At 39.4% G+C, this 21,531-nt stretch overlaps 1 protein-coding gene across 47 annotated transcripts in view; it reads left to right on the plus strand.

Moving 5' to 3' along the window:
* The window catches only part of LOC122183568 (von Willebrand factor D and EGF domain-containing protein-like), a 290,489-nt gene that overhangs the window by 197,738 nt on the left and 71,220 nt on the right, over nucleotides 1-21,531 (plus strand). For all 47 annotated transcript variants that reach the window (XR_006180287.1, XR_006180288.1, XR_006180289.1 and 44 more), the window contains 3 exons: nucleotides 2,666-3,600; nucleotides 17,836-17,972; nucleotides 18,993-19,154. Coding sequence is in view for 44 of the 47 variants with exons in the window: in XM_042877646.1 (XP_042733580.1) it covers nucleotides 2,666-3,600; nucleotides 17,836-17,972; nucleotides 18,993-19,154 (1,234 nt within the window). In the remaining 3 variants the exon portion in view is untranslated. The remainder of the gene's footprint in view (nucleotides 1-2,665; nucleotides 3,601-17,835; nucleotides 17,973-18,992; nucleotides 19,155-21,531) is intronic.

The following is a 21,531-nucleotide window of genomic DNA, read 5'->3' on the forward strand; positions in this document are numbered from 1 at the left end:
GAAGTTTTATATTCACGAGTCATGTCAAGTTAACAGCTGTGTTAAGATCCCACTCAGCTGTTAAAAAAGGATGCAGTTCTCACCTGCAGTGGAAAATGTAGATAATTGACAATAGGGATTAATTAAGGGTTTGGTATTTCACTTGTTCTTTTATTCCTGAACACTAATTGCAATATGTGAGTATAGGTTAAATGTTACATTTTGAGAGTGTGTGATAATATATGTACCATGCTAAAAGTTAATATCTACTCCTCTGATGATGGTGGTTGGTTCAAAAACCTTGAACTTCCTGAGAGAGATTGTCTGGAACCAAAATCAGGAGTCCCCACTTTAATTCCATAGTTTTGAACTCAAAACACTCCTAAAAGGTGTTTCCAAAACTGAATTATTTTTTTTTTTTTGGCTGTGTACGTTTGCTTATGAAGTATGTTTTTCAAATAAGAAACAAATGAGGTGGATGTGGCCAGTTATGTTTACTTGTGAAGATATCTCAAGATCAGCTCGTGCTGTGATAGTCATTTCAATTCAATATGGGAAGAACGTGTGTGAAAACTTGGCACAGTTGGATCAAATCCTAACTGTAGTCTGATAGCTAAGTATGCAACTTAATGTTCCACTTAATCCGTGCATGGGAACTTAGCACACAATAAATGCAACAGATTTTAGACTCTGGCTAAGGCTCAGAAAATGAGCAAATACTTCAACCACATTCTAGATATATTCAACCAGCCTACATAGCACTACTTAGAAATCAACAGCCATCTCTAATGCTTTAAAATTATGAGGATGAATCAGGCTTGCTTCTGGGATGGCAAAAGGAGAAACAGTTTGGTGCAAGAATGACAAACTTCCTCCTACCTGAAGATAGGCTAACAAGCAGCTGTTCAAAACAAGTTTGTTGAAAGATCAGAAGCCAGAGCAGAGCATACAGGAATTCACTTATAAAACAGCAAGGAATGCACTAGTGCTTGGCACATGTGATGGAGGGTACCTTCAGGAATGGTATGGGAAACTGCAGCTATGTGAGAAGGGCAAGTGGGGCAATGAGTTTAATTTTGCAGTACTGCCAAAGATGGAGTCTCAAGGACTCTTCAGAGCCAGATTCAAAAACCAACTAAGCCAATGGAAAGGCTACTACTACATCCAGGAGAGACTAGATCGGTCTCTGATCCACCAACGGAGAAATGATGCAATAAAAAATACAGCCTGGAGGGTCACTGTACTGCTGCTGCTTTTAATTTCATTTTAAATGACACTAAGCACACTATGTTTTCTGCAGCACCTGAAGCTAGGATGATTGCTCACCATCTGATAGCTCAGTTTTTTCACTGGCTCCCTCCTTTCCCAAGCAGCTGAAAACAGATCTGTTTTAAACATTGGCTTTCCGATGCAATATTTAAACAATAAAACAATATCAGAGCCTCCCAGTCTCTAAGGAGCACGTGAACAAGGAAGAGACAAATTTTAAAACATATATGTTAAGTAGATAGAATATTTTTTTTCATACTTTCTGCAGTTAGTTATAGAGAAATCAGAAACACTATTCTCTTTGGAACTCTTACTCTCTATTAGCATCCAATTCGCCTTGAAATATTTGCTTTCATATCTTCCTTGGTTATGGGCAGGAAGAAGCAGCATTTCTTTAGTTATCTCGTGCAGAAGTCCTTCCCAGCTTGCAGAAGTGTATTCCCTGTAAGAAAGCACAGAGGTTATCAGGGCCTCAAGCCTTTCCAAGGCATACATCCCCATCACATATGCCATCTTCAATATATATTGTCAAAACTGTATAAAGCCAAATCTGCTTTCCACAACAGTATCTAGGGTTTGTCTTACAATGTTGACAAATGCTTTCAACCTTCCTGAACCCTCTATATTTTGGCTGCAAGACAAAACTGATGCCAAAATAATTTACATTTTTGGTAATGTTTCAAATTTGTCTGGAAATAAAGTGCTGCCAACTATTGAGACAAGAAGCATATCTTTTTCTATGAAGCTTTAGGAATTCCTCTTGCACTGCACAAATAAGATCATGAAATTTCCAGACAAACTTCAATCTCGGCTGTTTATTCAAACTGAACTCTCTAGAAGTTCATCCATCATTAAAGTGGTAGTAAATTAAAAAAAAAAAAGGAGAAAAAAATCACCTTTCATTACATGATATACAAACCCTATGATCAAAAGAAAACTGCTTTGTATCAAAAGAAAAGCTCAAAGAAAGTGCCATTAGAGGTCAGAAATGAAGTATGCCAAGAAAAAAGAAAAAGACACAGAGATCCAACTCTTAGAGGAAATATTCTCCATTCCCCAAGCTATATCTGAGTCACACTCCAGACGAATCCAAAGTCTTATTTCATGTCTGATATGCAAAGGGCAACCTGTACCTTAGAAAAAGTCCTGCAAAGTGACATCCCACTATTAGGCACTGCTCCAGCAAAGCACTTAAGCATCTGTTACCAAAAAGTTACAGTTTAGTGCTCAAAAATGTACAGAACAACTCAAGAAAGGCATAAAAAACTAAAGAAAACAAAGATTTAAGCATTTTCTTAAGTACTTTGTTAGACTGAATTTATATATTCCTGAACTTTGGGAAAGAAAGTTTATCTAGCAGTGTAGATCAATTTGTTGAAATTTTCCTCCCTCTAATCTCGCTGTATTTTTAAACCAGAATACCTCCAGGGAAGAGTTTATTTGACAAAACTCCAGCATCTTCAGAGGGGAAGCAGAGGAAAAACTACTGCAGATGCCAGAAGGAGAGCACAAAGTCCATGCCCTTGCTAAAGACGCTGAATGCCTTTCAGATGCAATCTCCTGGTTGTCATTATGATAATGTGGATTACACTTTTGCAATTCCATATCTGGATGTTACATCAGAGTTTGTCACTCACTCAGGCAAAGAGTTTGCTTCAAGAGATGATGAGGAACGGTCGCCCAAGTCTTTTGATCAAAGATCTCTCCCTAAATCAGCCAAGAAGCGAGGTAGCCGTGAGGAGCGATTAAAACCCTTCTCACATCATGCTTCCATGAAAAACAACAGTTCCCTTAACTTTACCAAGCCAACAGAAGAACTACAGAGACCAAAAAGACAAGAAAACTACTTTGAATACTCAGCCCTTCACCCGTTGCATAGCCCAAGCCAGACAGACACGGAAAGCTTTGCCTATTTTTTCCCAGAGGATTATTTTGAAGGGATTCGGATAAAACTCCCACTGGGATGGCCCACTCCCAGCGGCCTAACCTCTGCCAAAGCTCAGGAGATTTGCCACCAAATTCTTGCAAATTCCACCATTGGCTTAGCGTGTAAGTCTCTGCTGGGAAAACTGATAGATGAGGCCATCAATATATGCATGTTAGATCTGCAGCTCAAGGATGATGTGGCCTGGGTAAGGGCACTGATAGCGCTTTTGGAAAATGAGTGTGAAAGACGAGTGCTGAGGCACAGAGGTGAAGTGTTTCGTGTTGGAAGCCAGCCAACTTCTAACCAGGAGGAAATCCTTACCATTCTCCGCTGTCCTGCTTTCTGTAATGGCAATGGACAATGTACAGACATGGGCTGCCAATGCTTTGAAGACCACAGCTCTTATGATTGTAGCACTGCCAGAAGTAAGTAAAAAATTCTGTTTGTTCCTACCCTAGCCATCTTTCCATGGTATTAGAGTTATTAGGTAGAACATCTGCACAGAGTTGTTTGTTCTTCAAACGGTGCTACCAGTGAGATATTTGATGAATTAGTAAGCAGTTTTTGACCTTGAAGAGCTGATCAAAACATGTGGTTGGCTGGTCCTTTGCTTTTTCGCCTCAGTAACTTTTTAAAAATGGATTTTACAAGTCCCTTAGCAAATTGGTTTTGCAGAAGTGATTTTCTTTACATCTGATCTATCACCAGCGTGCTGACAAGCAAGTTTCTGACAAAAAGAGGGTCCTGTTCACCTTGTGGTCAATATTCATGTTAACACTGTACAGATACATTTTTTTTTTCTTCCCTGATCAACAAAGAATAAAATGTGAAAATAATTTTATACAATGTATTAGTTAAAAGAAAATAAAATTACATGACAGAATGAACAAGTAAAATGGCCAAAGCCATAAAATAGCCCCAGAACCTATCTGTAGGTACTCTATCTGAACCTACAGACCCGATTAAGCAAATATTTTTGAATCACCTGACCATTACACAGGTGACTATCCTACTAGATTTGTTTCTTCTTTACTGTACAGCCCCTCAGTGGATAAACCTAAGTCCAGTGTGAGTACTGATGGCACTCGAAACTTAGCACACGTATAAATGCCAGCATTTCTTTCAAAAGGCAAGCCTTGCCTCAGCAAACCCCATCAGCTTATGCTCAAAGTCACAAAGGCTCGGCCATGCAGTCAGGTTCCTGCAGCTTAAGGAGAATTCTGTAGCTAAGCTGAAATAACAAGGTATGCTCCTTCATCCATCCCAAATGTGAAGGAAAGCCTTTTGCTGTGTTGCTGAGCCTACTGGACATTATCCTGTTTTTAGGATAGTGAAAGCTTCTATCTAAGGTCTGTACCTATAAGCCATAGCAATATCTCAAACAGTCCCGGAGCTCAGCAGCACATCTGATACTCCCAAGACACTTACTAGCTGGGACAGGATTATCCATATTCTTCACAATAAACATGTCTTCATTGTGCTGATTTAAATGGCTTTTTGTTAATGGCATTTGCTTCTTGTTAATGGCAAACTAAAATTTATAGGATCATTTCCTACCTTTCCTAAACTTCTGAAGAATTCATTCTCATTCACATAGAGAATTGACACCAGTGACTGAAAAGCAGTCTGAGCAATTTTGCAATAATTATTCTATATATAATTCAATGTTTAACTTCATTCTCTGTGATAGAACCAGGGGAGGGGAATTGCTTAGAGCAGATGTTTAAATTTTATTTTGCTTTTCTATGGTTGAAGTACTTAAGATTAAAGGAAAATAACTTCAGTATGACCTTTCAACCAGAAGCTAATGGCACCTTGTCTTCTTGCTGCCTCATCAACTATAAACAAGGGCAAAGCCCCGAACATACCCTGGTACTGCACTGGGAGGAGAGCATTGCTCGAGTCCTCTTCTCCCAGCCTCCACTTTGTTCAGTGCTGAGTGAGAGCTGCCCTAAGGATACTGAAGTTTGTCACTGCATTCTCAGAGCAGCCTCAGGCTAAGCCAGGTAATAGGGTGTGCTCTCTCACACCCTGCAGAGACCCCAGACTGTAACCCCACAGCTGCCTCATTTGGACTCTGTGCCCAGTTAGCACTTCACTACAGCATAACTCACGTGAGGACAGCTTTGAGACTTAACACAGGCTCTACAAAAGGCACTTCTCCCAACTCATTCACCGGGTCAAAGAGTGGTAAAATGATCCATGCCTGTTGCACGTTATGTCTTAATGCCACCTCCCCAAAGCTCACACTGAGTAGTAGTGCACATTACACCTAAGAACCTGTGTTTAACTAATAGCTTGAAATATTTTCTGTAGATATAAAGTTTAAGTACAAATATTATTTTTCATTTGAGAAAACCTACAAAACACATTCATAATTACAGCCCAAGAAGAGAAGAATGGTTTCTAGCTAAGTAAAGGGAGCACAGAAGGGAAAGCATTAAATACAAATGTAGTAGAAATTGCCATGTTGTGACACCACTATTTATTTTTCTCTTGTGGGAAAGGTAGGGGCATGGCTTTTCAATGTGCGGGCATGTCTTCCCAAGGGTGCCCCTGACCTGGGGAACAATTCCCATTCAATTTTCTTTTCCCCCCACCATACCAGTGAGATGATATAGTGCCTTCTCATCAACAGCTGTCCGTCCCATAGAGGTAAGGCAGAAATCACTTGTGCTCTACTCTACATCCTGGGTATACTGGAAACTTACACATTTGTGCAGAACATAAAACAAAAACAGAAATCAAAATGTCACAACAGGTTAGTGGAATTCACTTCAACAGCTAAAATCTTCTCTGCCAAATATATTTTTTTTTTCCTATTTGTAATCCATCCACCAGCTTGTAAAGAGTAAAGCCCAGACCATTACAACACATTTCATGACAGACCCCATAGCCCATGGAAACCCCTGAGCTGTTTTAAACATGAAAATAAGGATCTCAAAGAGGAAATGCTGGTACCCAAGCATTCATGTAGACAATAAAAATACTTAGCAATTCCACATCCTAAAGAAAATATCTGTTCAAGATATTTATCCAAAATATTTTACAGGCTGCTTCTCATTAAAATGGGAGAAATGGGATTTAAAAGCAGCTCTTTAACTAAATGCAGCTTTCATTTAATTTTATATCTTTTTCCCATAAAGTACTGAAAAAAAATAGGGAACATTTTTGATCATTTGGTAAAAAAAGAATCTTCCCAGAGCACATCACCCAAAGAGTCCTCAGTTTTTCCAAATGACAGATGCGTGGAAGGCAGTGTAAATTTCCCTTAATGCCAGTGGTAACAATATGGAGATTGTCAATTGTTAGTCCCATTACATGGAAGGGCAGCCAGAAGTCAAAGTTTTAGAGTCTGGAACCTGAGTTGATTTACTCCTTTAACTTAGAGGCACTGGAACAGGTTGCCCAGAGAGATGGTGGATGCTCCATCCTTAAAGACATGCAAGGTCAGGCTGGATGAGGCTCTGAACAACCTATTATTGAGCTCTGGGGTCCCTGTTCACTGCAGGGGAGTTGAACCAGATGGCCTTCAAAGGTCCCTTTCAACTCAGATGATTCTATGATTCTATGAAGTTTGTTCCAATGTTGACTATGGAGAAGGAAGAGTGCTGTGATGGCATAGAGTGAAGCAATGTGATGCATTATAGTGAGCTCCAAGCATTGCAGTCTGTTTATGGATTCATTTCTGAGTGACCCTGAATAGATTTTCTCCATTCCTCTATTTAACAATACAGGAGCCATGTACCTGTAAAAGTACCTGATCTTGGAAACACAATGTAAAGGAAACCTACACATCCAGACAGAGGTCAGATGTCCTACAAGGAGAAATAAAATTTGAGTTCTGGCACTTCAATCACCTAGACATCATAATGGTTAGGAAAGGTCAGCTAGCTAATTCAGTACAGACAAACAAGATATAAGTACCAGTGTGAGCTTCACCTTTAGCTGTTCTTGATTTCAGAGTTTTATTGGCAATGTTCTTTTAAGATATCTGCTCCTTTTTACGTTTCACAGGCAGCAATGTACTGCTCGAACAGCATATGATGTAACATCTATTTGCAAGCAAAAGTACTGCAGTACAGCAGAATAATGATGTACTTCTTAAATAACAGTTCAGAAGATTGGATGTCCTCAGAGTCCTGCTGACGTCACTAAAGCCAGTATTTCACACCAGAAAATGCTATTAGAGATGAAGAACTAAGATTTATCTCGGAAATAAAGCTGCATCTTCTAACGGGAACAGCCTGAGCTCCCTGACTGGCAGCTCACACAGCCTGACCCATCCGCTGAGCCCTCACAGAGCAGGCACAAGCAGGATAAGCCTTTGGGCTTTTTTGCTAATAAGCACAGGTTGTGTAGGAAGGCAAGAAAAGGAGTAGAAATTAAAAACTTATTTAGGGTTCTGCAGGACATTTGAAACTGCTGCCTCTCTCGATTTCTGTAAAAGAAATCCAAGTCTTGAATATGACAGAATGTCTTTTCTTTTTATATGGTCTAAGTTTAAATGAATGTATTTTAAAAAGAAAGAAACAAAAAAAAGAAGTTTATTTTTGGACATGTTAAGGTTTAAATTCCACTGCTAGGAAAAAGTTACTTTCCTACATTACAGGAGTAATGAAGGAGAAGGCAACTCCTTTTCTTGGCCATATATTTTCTCATTAGCTCCAAAACAAATCTCCGTCTAATTTTCTCTGGCTGAAATTTTATATGTGAATTAAAACTCCCCCAAGATCAAGGAGGCCATCAATATAATTCAAGTATCTTTTCCAAGGTCACCCCATTTCAGCTGCATTACCAATTCATGACAATGCGTTCTGCCACTGGTTTTGACCAGCACAACATACACACACACACACACACACTAAAAACAAAGATGGCCACGCGGTATTTTTAGGGATCAGAATACAAATTGTAACATATTTGGAATAATTTAAAAGGAAAAAAAAAAAAAAAAAAGGATAAAGAGGGAAGATGCAAAGCATGGCTTGCAGGCAGCCGTACTTCCTCGCTCCGCCTGCCTCAAGCAGGAGCGGTCCAGGTGGCCAGAGCTATAATTATCCTCCCATGAAAACTGCAATTTGGAGTTGAAAGGCACCTCTGAAATTTGGCATTGCTCCAGAAGCTCAGACTTTCTTAATGTTGCTTAACATTTCATAAACCTCCCTCCTCCCCTCCCCCCCGCCCCCCAACACCTGTATAAGGTGCTTAAAATGTCGTTACCACCTGTAATTAAACGCAGAATCCAATTACTGCGTATAGCAAATCAGGTTGGTGCTTACCGTTTGTATATATTGACCATGTTGATTATAAAAAAAAAATAAAAAAAATTCAGGACTACTAAAGCACACTTAGAGGAATGTAATATGCAGATTGTATGAAGCTCTAAAGAGCAATTACAAGATAAAAGGTAATGAGGAATAATAAGGACAAATTAGTTTCAGTGAAGTAATGACACTTGAAGTTTAAATTTCTATGTGGAAAGTTCTCGAAAAAAATATAGCCAGCAAAGAGAAATAATGAGCAAAAAGGACAGTGAGAAGATGGAAAGTTAACACTTACCTCACACACTTACAGATAGAAAATCTTCACATCACAATACGTGTCTGCCCATTTGGATATTGTTACTAATAAATTCTGTGAATCCCGAGTGCATTTTCAGGGCTGTGAACCACAGCTATACAGGTCCCTTGAACCCATCCACAACAGTGGGACGTATAGACCTATCTTAATTTATAGGCCTATTTATTTAGTAATTTATCATATTGCTTTCAGTCAAGTACTCTTCATATGTTGTAATTAAAACACTATTTTAAAATAAACTTATATTGAGTAGCAGTGCTGGGTCAGCTGTTACAGGCCAGAGGCAGAGATTTAGAATCACTGAATCATAAAGGCTGGGAAAAGCCTCTAAGTTCACCAAGACCAACCCATCCCCACATGGCCACTGGCCAAGTCCCTCAGTGCCACATCCATACATTTCTTGAACACTTCCAGGTTCATGAGATAAGTACTGGATAAATCTCATGGTTTATACAATTACATTTGATTTTAAAGCTTAATTCCTGTTCTTAAAGATGAAACGTGAAGGAGCCATTTAAAGGTTTAAATTGTTTTGAGATCCTGAGGTGAAAGGGGATAGTGGATTTCAGTTGTCTAAGTCAAGCATCTGCTCTTCAGATTTTGTGTTCGAACATATTGACTTTGTAATAAATATTTTTCCTACTTCTATCAGTTCAGTGGTCTTTACACTCCAGATCGTGGTGCCATTATGGTTATTTAAGAGCCGTTAGTCTGTCAAGTAAATGGCTTCTCCTCAGCTCATATAATGCATGCTTTGCTGGCGTGATACTTCACAGTAGCACAGGAGGAGTCATTAGGGTGTACTGGGTCAATAGAAGCTTGTTGTGCATAAATTAGTCTATACAAAGTATAGAACGCTTACCAGACTCTTCAACAAAAAACAGTTAATTCCTTAAATCAGTAGGAAGTCTACAAAGAAACATAGTACTCAGCAGTGTAGAGGTGGTAACCTCTGCTGCCAGCCTGCAGTGCTGGTATGGCATACCTTCAGTGAAAAACCAAACCATTTATATCCCCATAAGTGCTTCAGAAATAGACAAATGCTTGAAATAATGGAATTTCTGTCTGATCCTCTCCACAGGAACTGATTGCTTTATAAAATTGGTCTGTAGATTAGTAAATAAGCAAATATACACCACCAAGTTTTTGGCTGATTGGGCAAACCCCCTCACATGGTACTGAAAAAGCAATGCACTGTGACAAATACTTGTATCAATTTCTCAAAATTAGGTTTCAGAAGTTGTATTAAAAATGGCTGCGGAAGCAGTGAGCACCACAGTGCTGCTATTAAACTTTTCTGGCCAAAAGCAAGTATTATTACTAAAAAAAAGATGAAATTATTAAATCGGCATCATTCTTTAAAAAATTTTTTTTCTGTCAATTAAGAAGTCATTGGGCTTAATTTTCCTCTTCATTGCAAGAATTACACTGACTTTGGTGGATACAGTATTAGCAATGTCACCATCACTATTACTTTACCTTTTCAAGGAAAAACTAGGTCTCTTTACCAAAGTTCCTTTCTTTTCTCTTTTTGCTCATATTGATTAGTCCTTTTTGTTTCTACAGTTCTGAGTTTCTCATCTATCTCACTGAGGGAGGATGTCTAAAAATTTCCTGTACCCATGCTGCCCACGTTCCCTTGAATATGTACTTGTTTATTTGACAACTGCTGGACAGTAAATGAGGCAGTGTTATTAGATTACAGTTTGGAAACTAACTCAACTGTTTCTATCAAATACATTTCAGTAATAATGTCTGTAAGGCATGGAATACTTCATGCAGATCTCTATATGCCACAGCCACAAAAATACTGTTTAATACACTGCTTCAATTTCACTGGGACTGTGTTCTTTACTTAGAGCTTAAAGACATTATGAATATATTCTTACATTCTTCAGGATGACATTAGAGAAATGAAGGAATTTTCACAGAGATATCAATACTATCCAGAAGAGATTATATGCAACTTGAATATGAAAACCTTAATTTTGAGAGATACTATCTGCTCTTAATAACCAACTCTTTCCTCAGCTTACCAGATCATCCTGGAAAAATAGTTTAAAGAATAAATATGAAAACGCATAGTAAGTAATATTATTGGCTTCAATTATTCAGCTTTTTCCCTGTTAAACCAATTTATAAGGGAAATTTAAAATTCATATATTTTTAAATGGTTATTTAGAAATGTTGCATTTCATCCACCAAGACATCTACACAGAAGTGGGCCTCATCTGCATGAGTTAACTACTACTGCTACTAACCTAATTGCAAATAAGTTAGCTGATAATTTAACTAGTAACAAAAAATAAAAACAAAGGCAACATCAGTGGTTGTTATTATAAATGCATAATGAGTAATTTCCATGGAATTGAGATTATCTGCTGTGAAATTTTCAAACATTATCCTTCAAATATAAGATTTGCCTGTTTTTGAAAATACCATTGTCATACTTTTAGAATTATTGACTCCAACCACAAGATGCTGGTAGGACATAGTAATATAAAAATTTTACAGTTTAACAAATACAAAATTTACAAAACAAACAATTAAAAAAAGAAAAGTGACCCTTGGCTAATCTACTGCTGATATCCTCTAATTTATGCCATCTTTTATACTGATGGAGACAGACTTTTCTCTGTTGTAGAAAGCATATTTCTGCCTAGAATTTTCTGAGTGGTTCTCAGAGACTGACAGACTTCACGTCAGTTGTGAGGATTTTTTCTTCTTTTCATAGCAATTTTATTTTTTGATAGATCAGACACACTATAGACATCGGAAAAGGCAAACATCAATACCAGCCTTAATCTACAGGTTTAAGTCCCAGTTCTTTCCACTCAAAGCACAGACCTGGCTGAGCTGTAAGAGTGCTATTAGCCTGATAGTTACAAAGTCAATAGAAACTAAGTTTTAAAAGGATACCAAATCCTCATGATAAGGGACATGGAAGGTTGCATGCTTAGTGATCCATACCATTTCCTGCAAATCAGATCACGGAGATTAGTTTCTTCTGGTGATTAATTTATTTGCTTTAATGCAAAGCAGCAAGAGAGGTTCAGAAAAACGTAGTTAAACAAAGCCATTTTCTGAAGTACATAGAATTAAATGCTGGAAAAGTTTACAAAATTACAGATCTGATTTAAACTGACCCAAGCCAGACAATCCAGATGCATATGTATAACTTCTTTAAACCATGCTGTTTGCAGGCACTGCAGGAAATTTCAGTCTTAAATCTTGTTAAAACCAAAAAAAACCAAAAAGCTTGGAACAAACAACAACCTCCTTCCTCAGATACTCACACACACTCAAGCACAACAGGCAACAAACTCAAGACAATTTATGAGCAATAGAATTAAAACTTAATAAATGTTTACAGGTCCAATCTAAATTGATCAAAGGCAAAAACCAAGTGTAAACCTAGAACTTCCTTATATCGTGCTTTATTTTCTATAAAGCTATCCACAGTCTATTCTAGAATCTATCACTATATAGAATCATACAATTGTTTGAGTTGGAAGGGTCCTCTGAAGGCCATCTTATCCAACTCCCCTGCAGTGAACAGGAGCATCTACAGCTTGATCAGGTGCTCAGAGCCCCATCCAGCCTGACCTTGAGTGTCTGCAGGGTTGGGGCATCCACCACCTCTCTGAACCACTGGTGCCAGTGCCTCACTATTCTTATTGCAAAAACCTTCTTTCTTATGTCCAATCTAAATCTTGCCTCTTTATTTTGAAAGCATTTCTTCTTCTCCTATCACAACAGACTCTGAAAAAGGGAATGTCCCCTTCTTTATGTTATATATATATACATATAGATATATATATAATGTTCAAGCAACTATGAATAAAGATGTTCATAATAACTGGATCTTACTCCAACTCAGTAAGTGTAAAGAAGGAAAAAAATACTAAAAACAACCAATTGGACACTAGCTTGGCCATAAGGACCATGATGATGCCCATGAGCCTCTTCCTGCTAAAATCCCTTGGAGCTCCATCACTGCATGGAATGCTGCTCTGTGGGGTGCTGCTCTAAGTGCCTTCAAGAGACTGACAATGAGATCTGCTTTGGTATGACAATGGGCACTGTGAACGTGCAACCGGATCTTATATTTTACCACCTTTCAGGGCCATTTAGAAAAGAGGCAATATTCTATAGTTAACAGCACATTTTTCTTCCTATTCCATTGCTGAAGTAAATTGCTAGCAAGCCTTTTAAAAATAGAAGAGATCAAATAGACATAAAATGTCACAGTGAGCTTTCTAAAGCAAAAATAATCTACCATATTGTAGCAGCACATGGATGCTTTCAGTGTGAAATTGAAGCAGTCCATTTCTCACAAGCAGGGAGTTAAAGTACTCACAAAACGCCTTTGCCACCCTCTGCCAGGGCTTGCTTTTGCTCTCACTGCAGTCCCTGGCACTGATCACTGATATGATGAACCAGAAAATTTAAAGAGAAACAATCAGTTAAAAGATTGGCAGGTAAATGGGATTCAGTCAAATGTGATATGTACCAGGGATGACTTTCAGAATAGATTCTCAGGCTCCTGTTCAGATCTCAGGTTTTTGCCATGAACATGGCCATCCAGTATGATCCAAAATGTACCCTGACTGCAAAGCTTGGCTCATGTGTAATAAACACATGTGCTGCAATCCATCCTGGATACTACAGACCACCAAAGCAGAAAACCAGGTCCTGTCCATGTTATCTAAAGAACATAGGTCTATATCTTGCTACTTGGATAAACTCAAGTTCTTTGGGTTTTACAAGCAGTGACAAGCATGCTCCTCATTTGGAAGCCACAGAAACAACTGATGTGCAAAAATCCTGAGAAGGAATAAAATAGCTAATCCTTTTTTTCTTAGGGAGGATTTTTGAATGAGTTTTGGGTTAGGTACATCATGAATTCCAAACTAGTGCATATAATAATTGTGCGTATGATTGCTGAAATTAACCCTACACACTAAATGTAGATAATAGTCTTGGATGTATTCAAAAGGAGGCAGATTCAGACTTGCTTTGCCCAAGCTGTGAGATAACCAAGCATCAGGCAGCCTCTGCCAGACCCTTTTGGGTCGTGCATCCGGGTGCCCACAGCCATGCCAGTAAGTCCTGGAGTCTGCTCAGACAGCTTGATAACTTCCAGTACAGGGCTGGCTTGCAACCAGCCACATCAGGACACAGCAAAGTGAGCTTGGCCTGTGTGCATCCACCTGCTTCTAAAAACCTGCTTTATAAATATTGTATTGGACTATTAACATGGGCAATTTTCCTTTCCACTTGAAGATCATCTCTGATGCTTATGATATGGTGCTTGATTTGCTTTTCATGATCTAGGTGCTTATTTATCACCCTGAGCAAGGAAAAGAGGCACTCCATTCCCTTCTCATTATTTGAATAAACTTCTTGCCAGTTTTGATTTCAGGTCTGCAGCTCCAGCCCAAAGTTACATGTGTAGCTTTCAAACACTGCAGAAGGATGTTTATTTGTGCTAGGATATATTTCTAATCAAAGGCAGAAATGAAACATGAACTATACCTGTCCATCACTGAAATTTCAGTAAGTGCAGTTTTACAAAATTCTTGATTTTGTGTCAAATGTCTACATTTTACTCCAATATCTATGCACATTTATATAATACACCACAGCAAATACCTATAAAACCAATTGGGTATTTATGCAGGTTTTTTTTACATCTATTACGTAGCCTGTGTGCCTCGTCTGACTCATGTAAGTGCCTGCAGAAAGAGCATATACCATCAGCAGCTCTGAGCTTGCTGCTCTTTCCAGTACATTCCTTCTGTGGGTGAAGCAATGGGATGAGGCTGGCTTGTTGCTTTGCACAAAGCAAACATCACCAATCAAGTGAAATTCAATCCATGCTTCTATCTAATTACCCAAGATCCTGGGGGGCTCTTAGAAGTAACATGAAGCAAAGCCCTCTTCAGGAGTTGGACTGTCCCCTCCCTCTTTAGCTTGCCCCAGCACGGAAATCACACGTTGGTTGTCATATCTCCATGACCTCCTGTTTCTGTGAGTACCTAAACTTTTGCCCTTACTCTCATCTCTGCAAGCTTCCCCAGCTCTCCCCACTTTCGCCTTCACCCCCCACCAATTTTCTGCTGAACTAATGATAGCTCTTTTACTGGGAGTTTTCAGGCTCCCTAATTTAATTTCCTTATCACATACGAAACTCTGTGGTCCTCAAGCATTTGTCATACACAGGCTCATTAATTTCCCCTTCACTAACACCAGAAGCAAAGAGCAACAGCCTTACTTGAGTTTTCCCCATCAAGGATATGGGTGGGTACCATACAATTACTGACTGCCAGGAGACTTCTCCAGAGATAACATCATTGATTTCCTCTTCCACATTCAGTTGAAATTGGTTCACATATGCAAAAAATGGAAGACAGAGGGATACAGATTGAAAATTATGTTCAAAGTAAATGCCTAAAATTCCTACACCCATTTAGCGTGATGTCTCATTTTCAAAAAGTACTACATTAAAAGTAATTAACATTTTTTAAAGTGATGTGCTGCACATACTGAGGTCTAAAGCCTGAGCAGTAGTATCCATTTGTTTAAAAATGAGTCATAAAATTTCCATCAGACTTTCTCCATCTCCTCCCAGCACTCCCTGCAAAAAACCCAGAGGACTCCAACACCTCATCAGCACTACATCTTCAGCTGGCCAGAATAGAGAAATAGTTTCAATGCAGCCTCCTCCACCATCATGCTGGAACAGAAAAAAGCCCACTCAGGCAAAAGATCAGTCCCTTCCTTCCTTCCCACTTTCATCAAACTGCACAAACACATAGTGCATTCTTCTTACATCAACATGTCACCCCTTCCACCAGCAAAGAAATCTCCTTTTCATCCTGATTAGCCCACAGCAGCCCACACTTCTTGGGAGAAGGTACCCACCACATATATTGGAACATATTTCCTCCAGATTTAGACCAACTTAAAGATGCTGCACACAAGTGCAAATGCAACGGTTTGAGTGAAAGAAATATTAAATTCTCTATTTATATTGTAAGTCATAGAATCATGGAATCATGAAGGTCAGAAAAGACCACTGAGATTATTTAGTCCATACATCAACCCCCTCCCATATCCCACACCACGATCACTAATCATGTCCCTCAGTGCCACACCTCCACGTTTCCTGAACACCTCTGGTGACACCACCAGCTCTCTGGGCAGCTTATTCCAAAGTCATTTCAAAAACCACTGAGGCTGGGTCATTTTGTCTTGGCCCCAACACAGCAATGCCAGGATGCTCATAGAGATGTAAGGAACCCTCTCAAAAGCATGCAGAGCTCGTCAGCAAGAAACCAGCCTGAAAGCCTGGCCCTGGAGAAGGAAGGGCTGCTGGAGCACATTCCTGTGCCTCACCCGTTCCCAAGTTACAGGGTTTTACTTCACCCACAGAAGCCTGAAAAACTGCAATGGTAATGAAAATGTTAATGCAATCTGAGCTACTTCAGTACTAGTAGGGGAAAACATTAAAATCTCATGAAAAAAGTAATGAACCTTTCTTTTTTAATTATTTTTTTATGCACTAACCACGTAAGAAAGCAATTTATCAAAACCTTTCTATCCATCTGATTAATATTTTTGCACATTGCAGGAATTCACAACTAACATGAACGCTGGTGAGCTGTAAACTATTTCTTTTCTTGTAAATATTGTAAAGTGTCCAACAGTGCTACTAATACTGCTGCAATAAAATCTCTAAAAAAAAAAACAAAAACCTAACACACAAACAAAAAAAAAAAACAAAAACCTAGAAGCATTTTAGAAGTACAGAAAAAAAATCTCACTACTTCTCATGTTTATATTGCTTCCTTTCCTTTCTCTGAAAAAAATGAGAGTCATGCAGCTATATTGTTATGGGCTGCAATCTGGCAATGTTTAAACAGCATTCATCCTACTTACAGCGTGAATGGCAGAGCCCTAAATAGAGAGGTATGGGGAAGGTTATCAGCTCAGCTAAGGGCATTTTGCCCCTTGAATCAGAACTAAGCCAATGTACCATTAAAACATTAAGCTTATGTTTTAAATAAGCTACAGCTCAGAGAAGACTGATAGGCAATATTGTTTTGCCAGAGCAATGGTGATGGAGCAGGGAACCAGAAAAGCTCTGTGGCCTCTTCCTGCCATGCAGGAGGCAAATAGTTCATGGTACACCATGCAGGAGTGTGCCGTGCCTCCCAGGGCTCCCAGTCATACTCCTGCTGTTAAATATTGTATGGGAAACAAGAAGCAAGTCTTCTGTTTTATACTGTTTGTCATCGTAACGGCTTCTCCTGACCATGAGAACTACAAATGTTATCAAGGAATACATGAGGCCATGGTCCTGACAGACTGCTGATATTGACAAGGTGTCAGAGACCTCCCTAATGCTGTACTATCCCAGAGCCTATGCAGAACATCTGCCCAATTAAACTTTGGCTGACATACAGATGTGAATTTTGCTACACAATGACCTTTCATTTTGACTCTGTAAAGTAACTCCAGTATGAAGGCAAAGAGCAACTTTAAATGATGAACACCTGAAGTGTAACAGCATACAAGTGAAACTTTATCTGACAATCATAAAACATTTTAAGAACAGTAATGGGTGAAAATCAATCTCAGAAGGGGGACAGGACTTGTACATCACTTGAACCCTATTTAAGGACTCAAAATAGGATTTAAGGGGAACTTATGCGGTACATGATACTTGTACTGACACTGCGCAGATCTGAGTTTCACCCATTAAAGACTTAACCCTCAAAGCAAGCATTCCTTTGAGGACCATTATTTTTATTATACCCACAGCTTCTTAAATGAAAAAGAATGCCTTTTACACAGCCGTTTCATCTTATGAGGAGTCTGGTGGCTCAGTCATCTTCAGATATCTCCACTTCCCACCTTGATGCTTCTGCACACCATGCCATAAATACCATCCTCCCAGTCAACGCCTTAACAGGGTTAGCCAAAGCAACACCATAAAAACAACCACAAAACCTCTGATAAACCAGAGATGAACAGCATGTGCTACTGTCTAAAACATTCTGTCATTTCAGAGCAAACTCTGGAAATCACAAGCTTGGAGAACAGGGGCCTATGTGACATTCGCACCTCTGACTGCAGTCGTGTCCGAGTGTTTGGCGTTGGCTTCAAGGATTCTCCCCATCTGCACTGTGAAGTCACCAGATTAATTGTAAGCAGCTTCCCATGGGTTCATCAAGTATTGATGATACAGTCATGCGGCAGCATGTTCATATTAAACTCTTCAACCCTGAGCAGTACAGAGTGCCTTCCCACTGCCACAGTGGGTGCAGATCCCATTGCCAATGTGTTTGCTATGAGTGGGGGGAGCTGAAGAAACACAGCCCTTTCCTGATTCCTCGGAAATGCAAAGCTACATTTTGCCAACTTTGTTCTGTGGGGTTTTGTTTAACCCTTGTTTGGTTCAGCTACACTGCAGTCCAGTGAAGCCCAAAATCACAAATATTATTTCTCATTTCGTACATCTGCAATGCATATGCTCAGTTGTTTTCTTAAACTTGCTTGAATGCTAAGTGTTGCAGTTAAACACAAGGCTTCCTCCACACAGTTATAAGCTCCAATAGTTCAATACCAAGTCACAAGTTCTAATGACTATTAAACCCATCTCTTCTGCTAACACTATAATTTTATTATGAACAACTATACAAGGGCAATGCTAGGACTGAATTATTTGGTACAGCTGCATGCACAGACAAGAGATGTGGATTCATCTCATAAACCTACCTCATAAAAAGATGTTCAGCCTGATTCCCTTTCATTCTTAACAAGACACATCTGAGATTAGCATACCTTGCTCACTTGCAATATCACATGCCCTGAGCAAGTAGTGACATTTGATGCAGTCAGTCTAGATCAGCAGCAAACATTACCTGAAGGTGTCAGAAGGTACTCAAGCTGCAGAGCTCTAGGAGCAGCCACAGTGTTGCTCCACCACCTCCCCATGCTCATCCTAGCTGCTCATCCAAAATTACTTCCTAAAGCAACAGGCCGCTTGCATGCACAGAGCAGCATGGATGGCTCTTTGCTGTGGTTATAGTAACAACATCACCTCTTTTAATAAACCATCTGTAAACGCCTTCTCTTATTAATTAGAAATATAAGCATATGTTGACAACTGGAACTTCTTTGTATGAGCCCTCAGTTTCTGCACTCTCCTTCTGTTTAACTGTAGCATCTCAACGGCGAATGGATATCAAGAGAGCAAGAAACCACACAAGCAGATTTTCTCAGCTCTAAGGCTGTTGACTGCCAGATTCCTCTCCTGAACATTGCAGAGACGGAGGCTGTGCACTTTGTAGCTGGCGATGAGCCGTTCGCAAGATGGCAAGTAAAAGTAGGAATTTCTTCTTATGTTTCTAAAACATGATTTAGAAGAAGAAAATCAGTTGTCATGGTAAATTAAAAAGCAAAGTGCATGTGCATCCCTTCGGAATAGGAGATGCCTCGCATTAATGTCATGGAGATGGGGGAAAAAACACAACGAAAACGATGGGAACTAAAAACAGGTGTCTTTGTCGGCAATCCAAAAGCACAAATTGCAATCACTTCTCCAGGTAATCACCTGAGATTGATGCAGCTGGACTAATCAATTGTTAATCATTAGTATTTCATTTCTGGAAACTCCAGCTTAAACTCATGATTAGGAAGTGAGTGCAAAGTGGTTCTGACCCCTGGTTTCAAGGCAGACATGGCACCATCTGGTCTTGGATGACTATGCGTGCAGTGCCTGCACGAGCTGAGTCAGCTCTGCTGTAGTTTTAGCCCCTTTTGTGACACTTAAATTCTAAATATTTCTAGGAAATTGGTGTCTGGCTGACCTTGTACCTGCTCCCTTTGATCTAGTGTTCAGCCTGGCTGGTAATTTCAGCAGATAAGTTCCTTTGCTAAGACTGAATTCATTTAAATGCCCCATCACTGAGAAAAATATTTTGCAGTGGAAGAAAGACCGCAGATGTGTTCTGAACACTGCCACATGTAAAAATAAGACATTTTGGTGCAAAATTTCTGTGAAAGCAGAGCCCACCCACCAGCCCTTTCTCCAGTGCAACCAGGATAGGTGGCATACAGCCAGATTGCATTACGACTCAGTTTGCTTTCAGGAGCTGCCTTCCAGCCATGACAAGGTCTGTGTCATTTTTCTTACTTTTTTTCCTTCCAAAACATAGGTAGAAAGCCTTTTTCCTTGCACTTGAGTTCAAAGAGATCTCCATGCTTGGGAGCCTGCTGCCTTTCCTCTCACCTCTGAACGCTGCAGCAGAACCAGCTCTGTGGCTGGGCAATGTGTGCACAATTAAATCCCCTTGGTCCCATTCTGGCATGCTAATCCCAGTCCTCCTGTGGATTTTTTTGCTGAATGAATTGTGAAGGCAGAAGTCAGAGCTTGGTTTCAAAAGCAGTGAGCTGTATGTGACAGCACAGAGAACAAAATGATTTCAAGATTAAAAAAAGGGTTTGAAATGAGTTCCACAAGCGTTCAAAAATTTGCACTCCAGAAAATTCCTGGTATGACTTACTTCAGTGTTGAACTTCATGTTTATATTAATAGATACTTTCTCAAATGCAGGAAAAAGTTTTTTCCCAAAATCAAAATAAATATTTCTATTAAAAAAAAAAACAACATTCAATATTCTCAGAATCTCTCCCCAGACTCAAAGCAAATTTCAAGAGAATCAGCAAAGTTTTACGTAAGTTTTTTTCATTACCAATGTTGAGGGAACAAGAGCTTCCCAAGCTCTTTTCAGTGCTATTTTATGTATTCATGCTTCATATTTTACTTGTTCATTCCATGGCATCGTGATGCATGTTGATTAAGAATACACGTGTTACACCAAAGCTCATGGGATAATTGGTTTGAATATCAAAACACAACTCCCACTTGGGCAGCAGTTGACACAGGCTGTCCATACAGACACTTGGGTGAAGGGATGGGAGAGCCTGGCAGGCACTTACCTAATTTGGGAAGCAGTTCTGTGGTTATCTTCAATTTGTTATCATTGTCTGTATTTGTCAAGAGCAGGAAAAATATATTTGCTTACAAGTCAGTGAGGCAGAAGCTGAATTTGAATTCAGCAAGTTCTCACAGCTTTTATTTCTCGTTTATAAAACATTCATATGAATCAAATTGTACCTCAGTGATGAGCGACACAAGCAGCCAAGATAGCTTCATGGTGCATGAAATGCACTGTGGGTAGAAGGAAAGACCTCCTCCCTGTCCTCACTGCTGGTCCAGAAGCAGCAGCTCTCCCTTTCCAGGGGACACGAGCATTCAAACAGGCAAGACAGAGCTCTCAGCAAGCTTTTGGTGTCTAAGGGTCAACCCAATCTGAATAGAGATTTGCCCCAGCTCAGTTCTCATCACTGCTTTTGGACTTTGTTTCACATCACTAAGGCGACTAATGGAAAATCAACTGAAACAACTATAAAAGGACCCAATTCTAAAAAGGCATCAAAATGGAAGTTTATAATAATCTGTGGAAAAAATACAGATTTCAAAAGAAATGGAAACAGTTACCTTCCATTCACAATGCTCACTTCAGACATAAAAATTAAGTCTATTTTATAGCTTTTTATATTTTTCCCTGTCTACTCATTTCACCCATTATTAGTGCACTAATACTGAAACAACACTGGACGCTCTGGGTAAAGAGAGAAATGGAATGTAAAATGCATTAAGAATAATATATTCTTAATGGATGTTCTGCTGCCAGTAA

This window comes from Lagopus leucura, unplaced genomic scaffold, assembly GCF_019238085.1.
Source record: "Lagopus leucura isolate 7727_CA_CO unplaced genomic scaffold, USGS_WTPT01 Super-Scaffold_100019, whole genome shotgun sequence".
NCBI lineage: Eukaryota > Metazoa > Chordata > Aves > Galliformes > Phasianidae > Lagopus > Lagopus leucura.